The 15,323-nt window shown below is 43.0% G+C and overlaps 1 protein-coding gene across 1 annotated transcript in view; it reads right to left on the reverse strand.

Moving 5' to 3' along the window:
- Window positions 1-264: 264 nt before the first annotated feature.
- LOC144830203 (retinol dehydrogenase 7-like) overlaps window positions 265-15,323 on the reverse strand; it is a 154,554-nt gene continuing 139,495 nt past the window's right edge. The window contains exons 4-5 of the mRNA XM_078688892.1: window positions 12,097-12,260; window positions 265-1,260 (exon numbers count right to left, since the gene is read on the reverse strand). Coding sequence (XP_078545018.1) covers window positions 1,067-1,260; window positions 12,097-12,260 — 358 coding nt within the window. The 3' untranslated portion in view covers window positions 265-1,066. The remainder of the gene's footprint in view (window positions 1,261-12,096; window positions 12,261-15,323) is intronic.

A 15,323-nucleotide genomic window follows, 5' to 3' on the forward strand; every position in this document is an offset into this window, starting at 1 on the left:
TAATTCCTATAGAAGCCCAGGTTCTGGTGTTAACCTGAGCTTCTATGGGAATTCACAAGGGCATATTATCAAGCCCATTATCGCCGCTTTAGGGGCAGTTTCCTGTCGATAAAAGCAGCGATAATGTATCGCCCTTTCTTGATAATATGGCCCTAAGAATTTAAGAGTTTTTCAGAAATAAAGGTGCCATATTAGGGTATAATTGGACACATATAGAACTGGTAATTTGGTTACAGATCAAGTTAGTACACATTGCATAACAACTTGAGTAAATATATTTTGTATTGATCAGGCATTTGGAAATTGATGTCGCTCTCCAAGGTGGTGCACATGAATATTCAAATTGTTAAACCTAAAGTAAACAGAATCTCTCTAAAGTAGATATAATTCCAGTTAACTACATGGATAAATCAGTGAGATCATCGATGGATGTGGGTGCGATAAACATGTTTTGAGTATGAGGAGGCGTGAGAGCAATTTAAGTAAATTCCCGTTCATCATCTGCTGTGAGAGTAGCATTCAGATGTCCTAGTGGTCCATTCTCCAAAGGAAAGAGTTGCCCAAGAAGTTGCAAAGTGAGCTTGCTCAAAGAGAAGACAGCTTACTCTAACTAGAAATATACCCAAACCCGCAAAGACAACTACTAGAGATGTCAACAAAGTGGTTGAAAGTGGTTACCAATAGGGAAGGAAAAATCATCCACACATGAGATGTAACCCAAGGAGAAAGGAAGGTGCAAATAACATGTCACCCAATGAAAAAAGAGCTTCCTCAAATAGAAGATGTGTCACTCAAGGAGAGGAGGCTGTTTCAGTGACCCTTCATTTGATGTATGTCATATGTGAAATCAGTGACAAATATAATGTGGGAGTTAGAATCCTGCCCTTGTGGCCTCTTAGTAGTGGAAAGTGACTTTCAAGGGTGCTAAAAACAGTGGAAGGAAAATCATGCACTATAGTCAGCCCCACACAGGGATGAGGCATTGTACTGAATCACCAATAAAGTCAACCATGATGCCATCTATCTTTCCAAAGCTATCACAGACTTATTGGTTTGAAAAGTCTTCTTAAAGCTTAGCGATGATATAATCTGTCACTCTTGTTGGAAAGTAAGATAATGGGATGTAGAGAAGTTTGGCATCCCAGCCGGCAGAGTAGCGTGCTCGCGGGTACACAGCCGTCAGCCCGTGCTCCATGGAGTCTGTGACTGGTGACAGGTTGGCCTTCATTGCACCTAATAAGCTGTCAAATCGTCGGTGATCTGCATGTATGTAAAAGAAACATATGTTCAATTGGAGATTACAAACATAATCTTTACACTTCAAGACTTTACATCATAATGTGTTTTGAAGACCTTTGTGGAAGTAAGGGGAACATCTTTAGCTTATTAGGATTTCATACGTTCTAATCCCTTGCCCTGCACTGGGTGTCCAATCTTCCCTAACGCTTGTGAGAGCACACAAGTGCTTACCTAGGAAGGAGAATGTGGTGGAAAGCCCAGCAAAAAGGTTTGTGAAGTCTGTTAGGAGACAGCACAGTGTTCTTAACAATGTATTGAAGGACTGGAGAGTCCACTGTGACAGGAAAGAATGGTTGTTTATCCTTCTAGTATTTCACACCTATCCTTTGTAGTAATATGCACCCTTGCCCACCAGCTATGTAGACAAGCGTCCTTCAGTCCTCTGCTGCGATAGCCACGTTGAGAGCCATGGCACAGTAAGACCAAATAGTATGTTTAGTCAGTAAATATTCACATTACCAAAGGCTGCCCCTGACGAAGATAGATTCCAGAATCAGTCAAGTGTACCTGTTATAATTAGCGGGGGCGTAAAGCAAGCCCCTGTAGTGCAGGGGGCCCCCAGCCCTTCAGAGGGTTCCAAATCTGTTAGAGGGCCCTCCATTCCGCTCAATGCCAATTTATATCTGTGGGATATGGTAGACCCTTGTCACATTCTGCAGAGGGGCCCATCATTTTGCATTACGCCACTGATCCTGAGCCATAATCACAGCAATTCTCTGGTTAGCTTTAGTGTCTCTTCCTCCCCACTGGAAACACCTGATCAAATTATGCTCTTGGGGTCAGTGGTAAAGCAGGACTCTGTTCCACTGGTATGAGCTCAGGTCCGCCCGATGCTAGACCACATACTGAGTGATAGACGGCACCAGATCCGATGTTTAAATGTAAACATGCAATTGCTAAGAGTTTCCAGTGGTGGCTGCCTCTGAAGGGGGGTGGTGGGCCTGGGGGGGAGGTTTAAAAAGGTGAAAAAATAAAAATAAACTTACCTGCTTTGCCTCCGTTGCGCGCCTCCCCACCGTCTTCCCAGCTGCCTGCAGCCTGCACTGGAAGTACCCAGGCTTCCGGACTCTACCAGCCAATCACAACGCTGCAGGTGCATTATTGTGATTGGTCTGAGCAGCCTGTTTGGCCGCTCAGGCAGAGCCTGGGGAGGCTGTGCATGTTCTCCACGGGGCTGTGCAACACAGCCCAATGGAGAACATGCCAACCACACATGACTGTTTGTCCGGCCCTAGAGGGCCAGTCAAAGCGTCATGCGCATGTAGGGAGGGAGTGCTCCCTCTGCTGTGAGCAAGCCCCACCCCGTCCGGAGTCGCAAAGGGAAATAAAATGATAATAACTTCTTGTTATTATAATTTTATTTTTATTTTCCACTGTTCAGTGAGCAGTGGGGCAATGTTCCTGTGCCTTAGCGGAGAAACTTTCACCGAGAGCATCAAATCCAATCTTTTGCATGACAATTTTTTATAAGAACCCAAAGGACAGCTATGAGATCAACAGTCCCAAAAAAGTATGTAACAGCATCATTGCATTGGGAACTGCAGTTCTGGAACTGTTAACTGCTGTCCCTTCCTAATGTCTCCCGGATTTTCTACTGCTTGAATACTTCAATCAGATCTCACTTCCTCCCTCATGTAATTTCAGAAACGTTTTATTGAGACTGTAAAAGAGTCTAGAGATAAGAGTCACAGGACAATGTAAGATTAAAGTTAAGGAACCAAAGACAGTAATCAAAGATAAGCATTGGTAAATGCATTAGGTTTCGCCTATGTGATTAATAATAAGCTGTTTTTGCTGTAAGTTGTAGCTTGCTGAGTAGTTGTACAATATAAATTACAGAAAGTCAGTTAAAGTGTTATGACTTGTTTATGTACAAAAAGGCAATATAGTGTCCTGTTACTAGTGTTATATTGCGTGCAAATAATAGCATAATTTTGAAAAATGAAATGAAAGAGGGAAATAATAGAATTATTGATGTAATAGCAATAGTATGTGTTTAGCGGAATTCTGACAACGTTTGGGCCAGGTGCCAGTGCACCTTCTGCACCATTAAAATCATGACCCTAGTGCCTGCAAGGTAACTACACTTGTGACTGCTTACTTAGTAGGTAAATATAGCAGTTTTTGGTGTTTAGAGGAATTCTAACAGCTTTTGGCCCCAGTGCCACTGCACTGGCAGTACTGTTGGAATCATGGCCTTAGTGCCTGCTAATAACTGCACTTGTGATTGCCTGTTTAGTAGTAAAGTTTGCAATATTCTGTGTTTAGTGGGGTCCCTAGAGCTTTTGGCTCCGGTGCCACTGCGTCAAATCAAGCCTCTATTAAATGCAAGATAACTGCAATCGTGTCTTCCTGTATAGTAGTAACATGTAGCAATATTAGGAGTTTAGTGAGGAGCCTACATCTTTTGAACCTGGTGCTACTGCACCTGCTGCTCCATTCAAATCATGATCCTATTGCCTACTAGATAAATGCACTTGTGACTGTCTTGCTTAGTAGTAAAATGTTCGAATAATCTGGGTTTCGTGGGGTCCCTAGAGCTTTTGACCCAAGTGCCACTGCACCTGCTGCACCATTTAAATAAAGTTCCTTTTAACAGCAAGGTAACTGCAATGGTGAATGCCTGTTTAGTAGCCAAATAAAGCAAAATTATGTATTTAGAGGAGTTCTGACAACTTTTGGGGGAAGGGGCTACTGCGCCATTCAAATCACAACCCTGTAATCTGGTAATCTGGTAACTGCACTTGTGACTGCCTATTTAGGAATAGCATATAGCAATATTAGGTGTTTAATTGGGGTGCCTGGAGCTTTTGGTCCCAGTGCCACTGCACCTGCTGCACCATTGAAATCATAACCCTGTTATCTGCACAGTAACTGCACTTGTGACTGCCTGTTTAGTTAAAAAAATTACCAATAATCTTGATGTAGCTGGGTGACTAGAGCTGTTGGCCCCGGTGCCACTGTACCTGCTGCATGATTTAAATCAAATCCCTTTTAACTGTAAGGTAACTAGAATTGTGACTGCCTGTTTAGTAGTCAAATATAGCAATATTATGTGTTTAGAGGAGTTCTGACACATTTTGGCCAATTGCTACTGCACCTACTGCACCATACAAATCATGACCCGTTTGTCTGCAAGGTAGCTGTAGCCTGTTTAGTAGTCAAATATAGCAACGCTGTTGTATATTAACTCAATTTTTAACGTGCAGTGTTTATTACAACATTTAGCATTTGATCATAATGACCAAATAAATTACGTTGAAAAAATGAATCCGATAATGCTTACAAAGAGCAAAGAAAGGTAGTGAGGCATGAATAAAAAATGCCACAAACATTCTAAGGCTAAAGCATCTGCTTTACACAACTAAGTAATAAAAAGCAAGCATTCCAAAAATATGTAAGAAGCTGTTTCCTTTTCCGTGGTAAGAGATCTGATCTTGGCAGTGAATGGGGATTAAACAGTGTGGACAGCTTTAGCAAAACTAACATAAATGCGTGCAGACTGAGGAAGTTAACAAAAACAAATTCAACACTAAAGTGAATGAACACAGTCATTTGACAACGGGAACTGATACGAACCCTCTTTTTTTTTTTTTTTTTTTTTTTTAATCCTCATGTGCGTGCATGGCTCCAATCTATCAAAACCAAAAAACCGCCACAGAGCAAAAAGGCGAATGGTCGTGTTTTGTGCTGTCTCAGCGTATAGCTGGTGGGAGAATTCATTAGGGAGGAAGACCAATTCCCATCAGCACCATTCACACAGGCCAGACCTGATCTTGCTTAGGGCTGTGCCTTAGTAGATAGTGCCCGAGTTATCGAGACCCCCATAACACCAAGACTCTCAGTCATGGTAGCAAGGATAAGCAATGCGCGCATTAATCATTGGACCTGGGGGGAAAAAAACCCACAAAAAAAACAACCCAGGTTTGTCGCTACTATCCAAGCATAACCCAGAAAGCTCTCCTATTGGGATTTCCTGCTCTGGCTAGATCGAGTTTGGAAATTTGAAGAAGTGATGCTTGCCATTCATGCACTGTCGGTGGTTGAGCATCCTTCCAGTGTCTACATATCTCCCTACGTGCCGCTAAAATGGCATAAAATAGCAGATTGGTTGCGGCATTGCGGGCTTTACTTTTAAGACCAAAGATAACAAGAGCGAGGTCTATAGAGATGTGTTCACCCAAAGATTGTGATAGCTTATTACTAATGGCTTCCCAATAAGCGAATAAATTTGGACAGTCATAGAACATGTGGGTGTCTGATGCTGCGATTAACCCGCATCTTGGGCATAAGACTGGGCCTGTTAGAGAAAACGTAGTCAGCCTATGCGGGGAATAGTATGCCCTATGTATAGTGAAAAGGTGGTTCCTACGAAGCCACGCAGGTTTGACTAGGTCCCAGAGTGTTGAGCAAGAAGCCATCCAGAGCTCCTCCACATCTAAACCTGGCATTAATTCAGCCCATAGTGATGTCGGTAAATGGAAGTTAGCATCTACTTCATCGATTATTTTATTACACCAACGTGAGATTTCTTTCTTTGCCGCTGGGCTGTCTAGAAGGCAAGTTACCAAGTCACTATAACCTCCTATAGGCAGCTTACTAATCCGTACTGGCTGCTCTTTATATGACTGTGACCAGCTGGAGATCTGAATATATTTAAATCTCGAGAGTCTTGGGCCTACTTAATTTATTAAATAGTCCCATGGAAGCAGTGATCCATCCATAAACAAATCATCCCAACTATTGATACCAGCTTCTATTAGCGGGTTGGTAAGTGCATCCATTGTCCATGAGGGGGGAGCGGGTAAGTTCCATATAGGAGCCTTCCCAGAGTAGTAGCCAACATTAGTCGCTTGCCTCACTTTATACCAAGTAGATGCAATCCCTTGAAAACTTTCAATTTTATTTTCTTAAAGAATTTGGGGTCTCCAAATTTGAACAAAAAACCAGTTTGGTCTACTCTTTCACATTCCAATAGTGTAGAAAAAAAAGGCCCATCCCTGTTGATGTAGGAGTCTTAAACAACATACGTGTGTGCGAGAGCTGGAACGCCCATGCATAGATTTGAAGGTCTGGACCAGCCAGCCCTCCCTTCTCCCTACGACGTCTGATTTTTTTCCACGAGATTCTGGGGCTCTTACTATTCCAAATAAAGCTGGTAATCGCGCTCTGTAGCTTTGAGATTAACTTTGAATAAAAAAAAAGTGGAATTGAATTAAACAAAAAAGAAACCTTCGGCAAGATACTCATCTTAACCAGGTTAACCTTACCCAAAACAGTAAGCGGAAGATGTGACCAGTCTCTCATAAGTTTCCGGCACTCTGCAGCTATTTTGGTGAAGTTTAGAGAAGCAATCAAATTGATGTCTTTAATTATGTTTATCCCCAGGTAGCGAATTCGGGGTTTGGATGTCCCGTTATTGTCAGTTCTATTAGTATTCCAGGACATTGACTCTGTCTTTAGGGCATTAATCTCATACCCTGAGACTTTGCCAAATTTGAGAGCCAGATCGATTATCTCTGGGTATGCTTCATCATCACTTGTAGTAAAAATCATAATATCATCCGCATAAAGTGCCACCTTTTTAACCCAGCCACCAAAAATAAAAGGTTTAATGAGTGTATTGTCTCTTAAGGTTTGGGCAAAAGGTTCGATGTATACATCAAAAAGGAGGGGGGACAGGGGACAACCCTGTCTAGTTCCTCTCGTAACCCTGAATGGCTCAGTCAAACCACCGTTTATCAGGAGTGAAGCAGATGGGCAACGATATAACAAATTTATCGTTCTGCGAAATCTATCCCCTACGTTGAACTTCCTCAAGGCCTCCGACAGGTACAACCAATTCACCCTGTCGAAGGCCTTGGTAGCATCCAACGTGAGGACAGCCAAGGGGATAGCCTCTTTTATAGCAATATCTATAGAGCCTAGTAATTCATAAGTGAGCTCACAAAGCTGTCTCCCCTTTAAAAACCCTTTTTGGTTCGGAGCTATAATATCAGGCGCTACCCGGCCCAACCGACTGGCCAGTATAGTGGCAAAGATTTTGTAGTCGGCGTTTAAAATAGAAATAGGCCGATATGAGCCACAATCTGAAGAGGGTTTGCCAGGCTTCAAGATGAGGGTTATAGTGGCATTATCCCATGATTCAGGTGGCAATTCGCCGTCTCTTAGAATTTGATTAAATAGGGTAGCTAGGACTGGAGAGACCTCTGTGATCAGTTTTTTATATATTTCACATGGCAAACCATCAGAGCCTGCAGCCTTTCCACACTTTGCTCTCTTTATAGCCTCCTCTACCTCTGTAGTGGTTATTTCCTCATCCAAGGAGCGGCTCTGTTCTGGTGTTAGAGATGGTAGAGAGATACCTTCCAACCAACTCATGATGTCATTCTGAGTAACATTTAGATCGTCCTGATATATGGATTGAAAGAAAGTTCTAAAAGCCACTCTGATTTCATCGTCCCTGGAAAAGGTGCCCCTCGCGGATGAAACAGAGGAAATATTGTTACGGACCCGGTCAGATTTTGTTTTCCAGGCAAGTAATTTCCCTGCCCCCTCCCCATATTGAAAATGTGAAAGCTTACTTGCCTCCCATCTCTGCAAGACACGTTTCTCTAGAATTGCCGATAATGCGTGCTTTAGCCTATCCAACTCTACGTGTTTTTCGGCAAGATCGTGATTGTCTATTAAGCCAATATTGTCAATATCAGATTGAACTGCCAAAATGTTATTTTCTATAGAAGTAACTTCCTCTATATACTGCCTTCTTCTATAGGCTACTTTATTTTTAATGAGGCCTCTTAATGTACACTTAAATGCATCCCATATAGTTCCTGTTGAGGCTGTACCATTATTGATGTTAAAAAAGTGACGTGTTTCTAACTGTAAAAATTCAATATCCTCTATTGATGAGAGTAAAGACCTGTCAAAGGACCATATTCTTGCAAGAGGTGCCATAGCCAGTTTTAATTCTAACTCGATTGCCGAATGGTCGGAGAGATGTATTGGAATGTAGTGTATTGAGGTAACGTCATCAGCCAAAGCTCTACTAGTAAGAATAAAATCAATTCTGGATTTGTGTCTATACTTCGAATTTCTAAATGAGAAGTCTTGCCTTTGACCCTCTCTAACCCGCCAAATGTCAATATATCCATACTGATTCATTAAACCTAAAAGACAGTTTCTGGATTTAGAGATACATTTTTGTCTACTGTTAGGGGATTTGTCCAGAAGTGGGTTCAAAGTGATATTGAAATCCCCTGCTATAATCACCGGGTCTGGAAAACTTAACAAGTGGTTGAATAAGGTTATCAGTGCTGAGGGATCGTCAATATTTGGACCATAATAGCCCACTAGTGTTAACTTCATTTCTCCCAACTCTACTGCTACTATGGCCCATCTCCCTCCTGAATCCACTTTCTGTTGTATTATCTTAAACCTTACGGATTTCTTGAAAAGAATCGAGACCCCCCGTGTGTTAGATCCTTGTGTTGTTGAAACCGAGGATTCTATCCATCTATTCCTTCGAACCAACTCGAGTATCTCGCTCTCAATTAAGTGTGTCTCCTGGAGGATAATGATCCCCGCATCGGTATCTCGAAGATATTGCATGATTTTATTAGCACGAGGTCTGGTGCGGAGACCATTAACATTCCAGGATAATAATTTGAGTTTACTCATTGTGTTGTGAGTTTGGATTATTTGATGAGACTGACAGTAAGACTAGTAGTTTATGTGACAATTTGTATGAAATCATGTTGTTTTGCTTGAGATGAGTAAAAAACCATGTATTCAAAAACTTATTTACATAAAGAGATTGGAGCTCATTCTTTGAAGTGTGATTGTGCCCCAACACCCCCCCGTGCCCTCCCCACCCCCCCTCCTACCCTGGGAAAACCCTGTACTCACCAACCGGAAGTTTTCCGGAAGTAAGTGCCCCTAGCTCTTCCCCATCTCGGCCCTGTGTGCCTCTTACATTTATGGTGTGACTCGCCTTTGAATATAGTATTTGTTTTATGGGCAAGTATATATTGTTATTTTTTTTTTTTTCCCTAACCCTTTTTTTTTTTTTTTTTCCCCTTCTCTTTCTTCTCTTTTTTTCCCTTTTCTTTTCCTTTTCTCTCTCTTTCCTTTTTACCCAAGGTGATTTCACGCCTTTATTTTCTCATTATCCATCCTACTTGATTAATGAAGGTTTGATATTTTTAAGGCATTAAGGCATTAACAATTGAGGGCACTCTTTTTAGCTGTGTTTCAACACATCTCAGTTCTACTCCCTCTATTTCCTGCTGCCAAAAGAGAGTAGAAGATCATCTGCAGCCTGCACTGATCTAATATTGTACATTTTGTTGTCTAGCATAATCTTGAGAGATGCGGGAAAACCCATCTGTACTGTAGCACCAAAATTACGAAAAGCGTCCATCCTCCGGCCCAGCTCCCACTGTTTGTCTAAAGTGAACCGGGACAGATCTGATCGAATCTGAAAGTTATAGCCTTTAAATGATTGTGACTTTAGCTTAAGCGCTTGATTTAGGATATGTTCCTTCAAGGAGTAGGTATGAAAGTTTACAAGAATTTTCCTGGGTTTAGTACGCTGTGGGTTATGTCTAAAAGGATCCCTATGTATGCGTTGGATGTCTGTTGCTAGCTCCTCAATAGAATGGGAAAGATTTAAAGTTTCTTTTAGTAGAGTAATCATGTAGCTCTTGATATCCGTGCCTTCGCTTCCTTCAGGAACATTCAGGATGCGTATATTGCTACGCCTTGCGTTGTTTTCTAAGAGCTCCATTCTCTCCGAAAGGGCTTGATCTTCTTTTTTTAATCTTGTAATGTCTTCCTCGGTCCCCTCAGCTCTCATAGATATTTGCCCCACAGTTTCCTCCAGTGCTTGGGTTCTCAACGTCAAGGTGCCTATTCTCTCATCAAGAGACTCACAGAAGCTCCTTATCTCCCTCTGATTAGAGGCTGACTCAGCAAAGCCTTGCTTAATCTCCGCAGATAGTGCTGCAAACATTAGTTGTATTGAAGCTACAGAGATAGTATCTGGACACGACCCTACGGCGCCATTTGTTTCTTGAGACGTTATCAAGGGGGGTTCAGAAAATATTCCAGCCTCAAAATTGTCTTCCATGTTAGCTGTATTTACACTGATAGGGTCGCCGGTGGGGCCACTGCAGCCATCTTCTGGTACTGAGGGTAGCACTATTTCATCCACTATCATTGTCGCATCAGAGTTTTTTGTAGCTAGGTCTGCTGGATTTTTAAGCAATAAACCCTCTCCATCTTCCTCTATAGATGACTTCTCTGCTGGTTGTAATAAAGGAGGGGAGTCAGTATTAGCCATTTGTAGCTGAGTGTCTAAGGAATTAGCTGAGGCGGCCTCTATCGCAGGGGACAAAACCTGCCCATTGGTAGGCATGATCTCTGAGCCTAGTTTGAGATCAGTGATATTGTTGCTAGACTGCTGGTGTTCTTTCCCAATTTTTAAGACTTGGGGAACTACCTTGAAATATGAGCGCAGAGATGGAGTGATTTTAGGTATGGAGGCAGTAGGGGGTTTCACCTTACCACGTTTCCTGCCTCTTTTTGTTTTAACTTCAGTTGAAAGGTAAGAGGATGTTTCCTGATCTGAGTTTCATTTTGCTCCGTTTTGGGGGCTTTTTCCTAACTCAAAAACCTCCCTACCAGCCTCCTCCTCAGTTACTTGGAGCGCGCCTTTAGCTCTCTTTTTACGGGATATACTGGCCCCCACCAAGCCCTTTGCTGCGCTCTTACCTCTTAACTTCCTAGCAGATTCTACAGCGCTCATGTGTGCCAATGTTGAGCTTGTGGATTTCCGATTGTTGCTGATATTTTTCACCTCTTTGGCGTAGTATCCACTCCCAGTGGGTAATACGTTAACTTCGCTCACATATAAGGCTCCTGTGAGCGGCAGAACAAAACCGCCATCTGACTTTATGGGCGATAAAGCACTAACTCCAAATGTCGACTTGCTATAGTGACAGGCGCCGCTTATGCAGGAATCCCTACGGAGACTTCGAATCCGCCTGGTTCTGCGGAGCTCCAGGGCGGCTCGCTCCCAACGTAGCAGCTCAGGTGTGGGCTTGCCTCGGGAAGGGCGTTCACCTCCGCTACTGCAGCTGATCGACACCGTGGAGCTGCCGCGCCCTCCCTCCTGAGCACCGTAGTTTGCCGTATGGTCGAGGCTCATCGGGATAAGAACAAACAAAAAGAAAGCTTGATTTTAACTATGTCCCGGACCTCAAAAAGGAAAATATTTGATCTGTGAGCAAACCCTGCTCAAAGCTGCCGCATAACTTGATGTATGAGCGAGTCAAAAGCGCAAAAGATCAGGCACCTGGGACCGAGACGGAGCGGAGCACCGCTGCAGTCAGCCGACTGCCGCCATGTTTTCCCCTCCTCGTTACCCTACGAACCCTCTTTTAAACTATATTAAATACAAGAGATTTCACAAGCGAAGTGCAAGCGATGTGCAGGTGAAACCTAAAAAGGACAATCTGAGAGTACAGGAGTGGGGGCGAAGCTGGGATAGAAGTATAAGGAAATGTCAGGGGTGTTGAAACAGAAAAGAGAAAGCGTGACAAGTGTGGAGTTGACAAATGACAGCTATAACAGAACGGGAATCGGAGAGAAAAGCTTGTCAGGAGAAGGATGAAGGCATTCGAACAAACAGCATGATGAACACTCATTGACACTTATGCACCACAGCCTGGAATGTTGTCAGGCTTCTTCAAATGATGTCCGAATACACATTACATAAAAGAGCAGAGAACTCACAGTTTTTTAAGGAGGTCTCGCCATAGCTCTTCTTCACCTCGGATGGGAGCTGGTTCCAAATCCCGTCTAGGCTCGCCTTGAGGGCTCCTCTGAGTGTTATATTCGTTTGGAAAGCCCCAGGCTCGATGATTGAAACTTTCACTCCAAAAGAAGACAGGTCTTGTCTGCAAAAAGGCAATCAGTACCCAGGTCATCCATCTTTCTTTTTTAGAGATCCCATGGCTGATTTAGTGTTGTTCAGCAGAGAAACTCTAACCCCTGTCGCCATCAAACCTCTTGTGGAGTTTCAAATTTCCCACACAGTACCACCAAAGTGATCTGGAACCTCATAAATATACCATTGTAGCATCTGTACACGCCGGCTACCTGATTTTCTAAAACATATAATTGACATCAACCCATGTATCAAATTTAGCAGTTCATAAATCTCACTCTGTAAATTTCCTCCAATTCCTAATCAGTTGTCAAACAAGATTAATTAACAGACATTTTAAAAAGACCCCCATCACCACTTCTGCTGATTGTCAAAGGCCACACTGTCCACTAATTTAGGAAACTATTTAATGGAGTGTGTGGGTCCCCAGGCCACTGCCTGGTAGAAGTCTCAATTGCATTCCTCTATTGGTAAAAATAACCCTCTTGGTACAAATTGAATTGCATGTAAGCAGGAAGCTGAGTTTTATCAGTCTTGGGTCCTGTCAGGAAAAAATGTGGCTGGGCTAAAAAACATTTGCAGCTGAGAACGGCGGGTGTGTAATGCAGCAGCACTACTGTAGTGCGCTTTTTATGCATATCTCAAATTGTCACACACATTTATCCTATTCCAGAAGAATAGGTGCAGCTCGTAAAGACGAAATGTATGCCACAATAAATGTAGGTCATTGCCTTTATCATTTATATAGCGCATTTCTGCTACAAGTATGAAATCAATACACTGTCATCCCATCCTCAGAAGGCAAGTCAGTGCATGAAGGTGTGAATGGAATGAGTTGAATGATGTGACTATGTTAGACTGAAGTTACAAAAAATGGGTATGACCCAGAAACGTCACTAAGTCCTGGGTGAATAATCGGACAGAAGAAAATGGTCCCAGTGGAACACAATTGAAAACAAACAATAATTTGTGATAACATTCGTTAAATTACTCAGAAACACTTCCTGTTCAACATTGTTTAATTATATTGAACACATGTTGGCATGTTAAAAAATCAGCACATATCTGAATGATTCATGCAGAGGTGCCCCAAAGATGGGAAAAGGGAAGGTTTAGCAAAGTGCAAAAGTGAGGCTTCAGTGGAAAAAGGGAAGGGCAGTGGCAATATATACATCAAAAGTTTTATCTACAAAAGCCTGTCCAGCCTGACACAGGGCTAAAAACAAATATTCAAAGCCATTATGTTTAGTTTGTCGTAGTGAAGAAAACACTGTTGTCCACATTGGCATAAGAAGTGGAGTTGTCGACGTTTCGACCCAATGAATGTGGAGGCTAATCTAAATCCTTACAAGAGGGTCTTCATCAGGACAGGGGGGAAGAAGAAGAAGTAATAACAAGCATTGGCATAGCCAATAGGTCTTGCTTTTGGGACCTTATAAGTGTTTAGCCATGCAACACTTGATGTTGTTTAGCCCCTTCCGTGTGGGACTGTTTCCCCTGCTGTGCTGGGGGGTGGGGGGAGGGGCGCGTACAGCGCCCCGGTGCTCATGACGAGGTCAGCTCGTCATGAGCTACGGCGCTCCGGTGCTCATGACGAGCTGAGCTCGTCATGACCACGCCCGTTCCAATGGCACGCTCAGTACAGCAGGGGAATCAGCCCAGCATGCGAGCGTTCCATGTAACGGGCGAGGTCATGACGAGCTCAGCTCATCATGAGCATCAGAGCGCCGTAGCTCATGACGAGCTGAGCTCGACATGAGCACTCAAGGAGTTAATGAAGAATATTGTGCTCGATAACTAAACACTTATAATGTCCCAAAGGCGAGACCTATAGGCTATGCATTGTGGGGGCCTTATAAGTGTTTAGGTAGAGCTATTGACTTTGTCAATGTTTCTAAGCTGTGCTGTAGAGAAGTGTGGCTGATGTGCAGCATGCTGAGAAGTTGAATGATGTGCGTGATGGAGGCAGAGATTTCTCCATAAGTTCTTCCAGCTAGAAATCAGCTGTATCAATCAGTTTAAAGCTGCCTGAGGGTATAGGGATTTAGTCATTAGAAATACCTTTTCTCACAGGTAGTCTCATTTGTTTATTATTTTCATACTTCTCAGCACACCCCTCTTTGGGTGTGCCACCCTCATTTGCCCTCTAAATAAGCAAAATGCCTCCAATAGACTTGTATATTTTTCTGAATATTCTTTATTATCTTTATGCGTATACCATACAGAATGATTCCCTGACGCCTCTGGAATCGACAAAGCCAGGCCATGCAATTAGGCTACGACCTACATAAAGTATGCAGGAAGGTTCTGTACACATCAGAATACATTTTTGGGGGGAGTTTTATATAGCACGAATTGTGTTGGACATTGGGGCGCTTTACATGAACACCGGTTACATTACAGAAGGTCGGAGTTTTCTTTCAGGCACAAGGATATTAAACAACTTGCCCAAAACCACAGGATGTTGAACAAGGGCTAGGAATGGAACTTGGTTACCCAGGTCCAAAGTCGGAAGGTTTGGCCCGTATTCCATAACTCTTCCCTACACTTCTATTTCAGATTGCATAAAACCATTTTGGGTATAACAAAAGCCCTCCATAATAAATATAATTGCGATAAATGTGTGTATGGAAATCGAAACGATTGTACTTTGGCACTTGTGCACTCTATGGTCTGAGGCAATCATAGAGCTCTACATTGGCGGCAGTGGGCTGTTCTACGTGTCACTGCTCGATGTGTGCACTGGAAGGCAGTTCAAAGGCGGAGAGTGTTGGGGTGCTTCTGTTTGTGTACCGGAAACCCACTAAAAGTGGACTGTGTGGGTGATGCTATTCTATGCACGGAAAGCCATCAAAGGAGGACTGTGGTTGGTCGATCCTGCTACTCACCTTCAATACACGTTCTTTCCGAATCCCGGCCCACCCGCTGACTCAACGCTGAAAGCCCCCTTCTTCTATCTCCTCGTGCCCACAGGATTCTAATGTTCTCGACAGTGTGAGTTCACAAGAAAACATTTTATCCACACTCAAAATCTTAAACAATAGTTCTCTGACATGTTTTGCAGCGTACACAG

Source organism: Lissotriton helveticus, chromosome 1_1, assembly GCF_964261635.1.
Source record: "Lissotriton helveticus chromosome 1_1, aLisHel1.1, whole genome shotgun sequence".
Taxonomy (NCBI): Eukaryota; Metazoa; Chordata; class Amphibia; order Caudata; family Salamandridae; genus Lissotriton; species Lissotriton helveticus.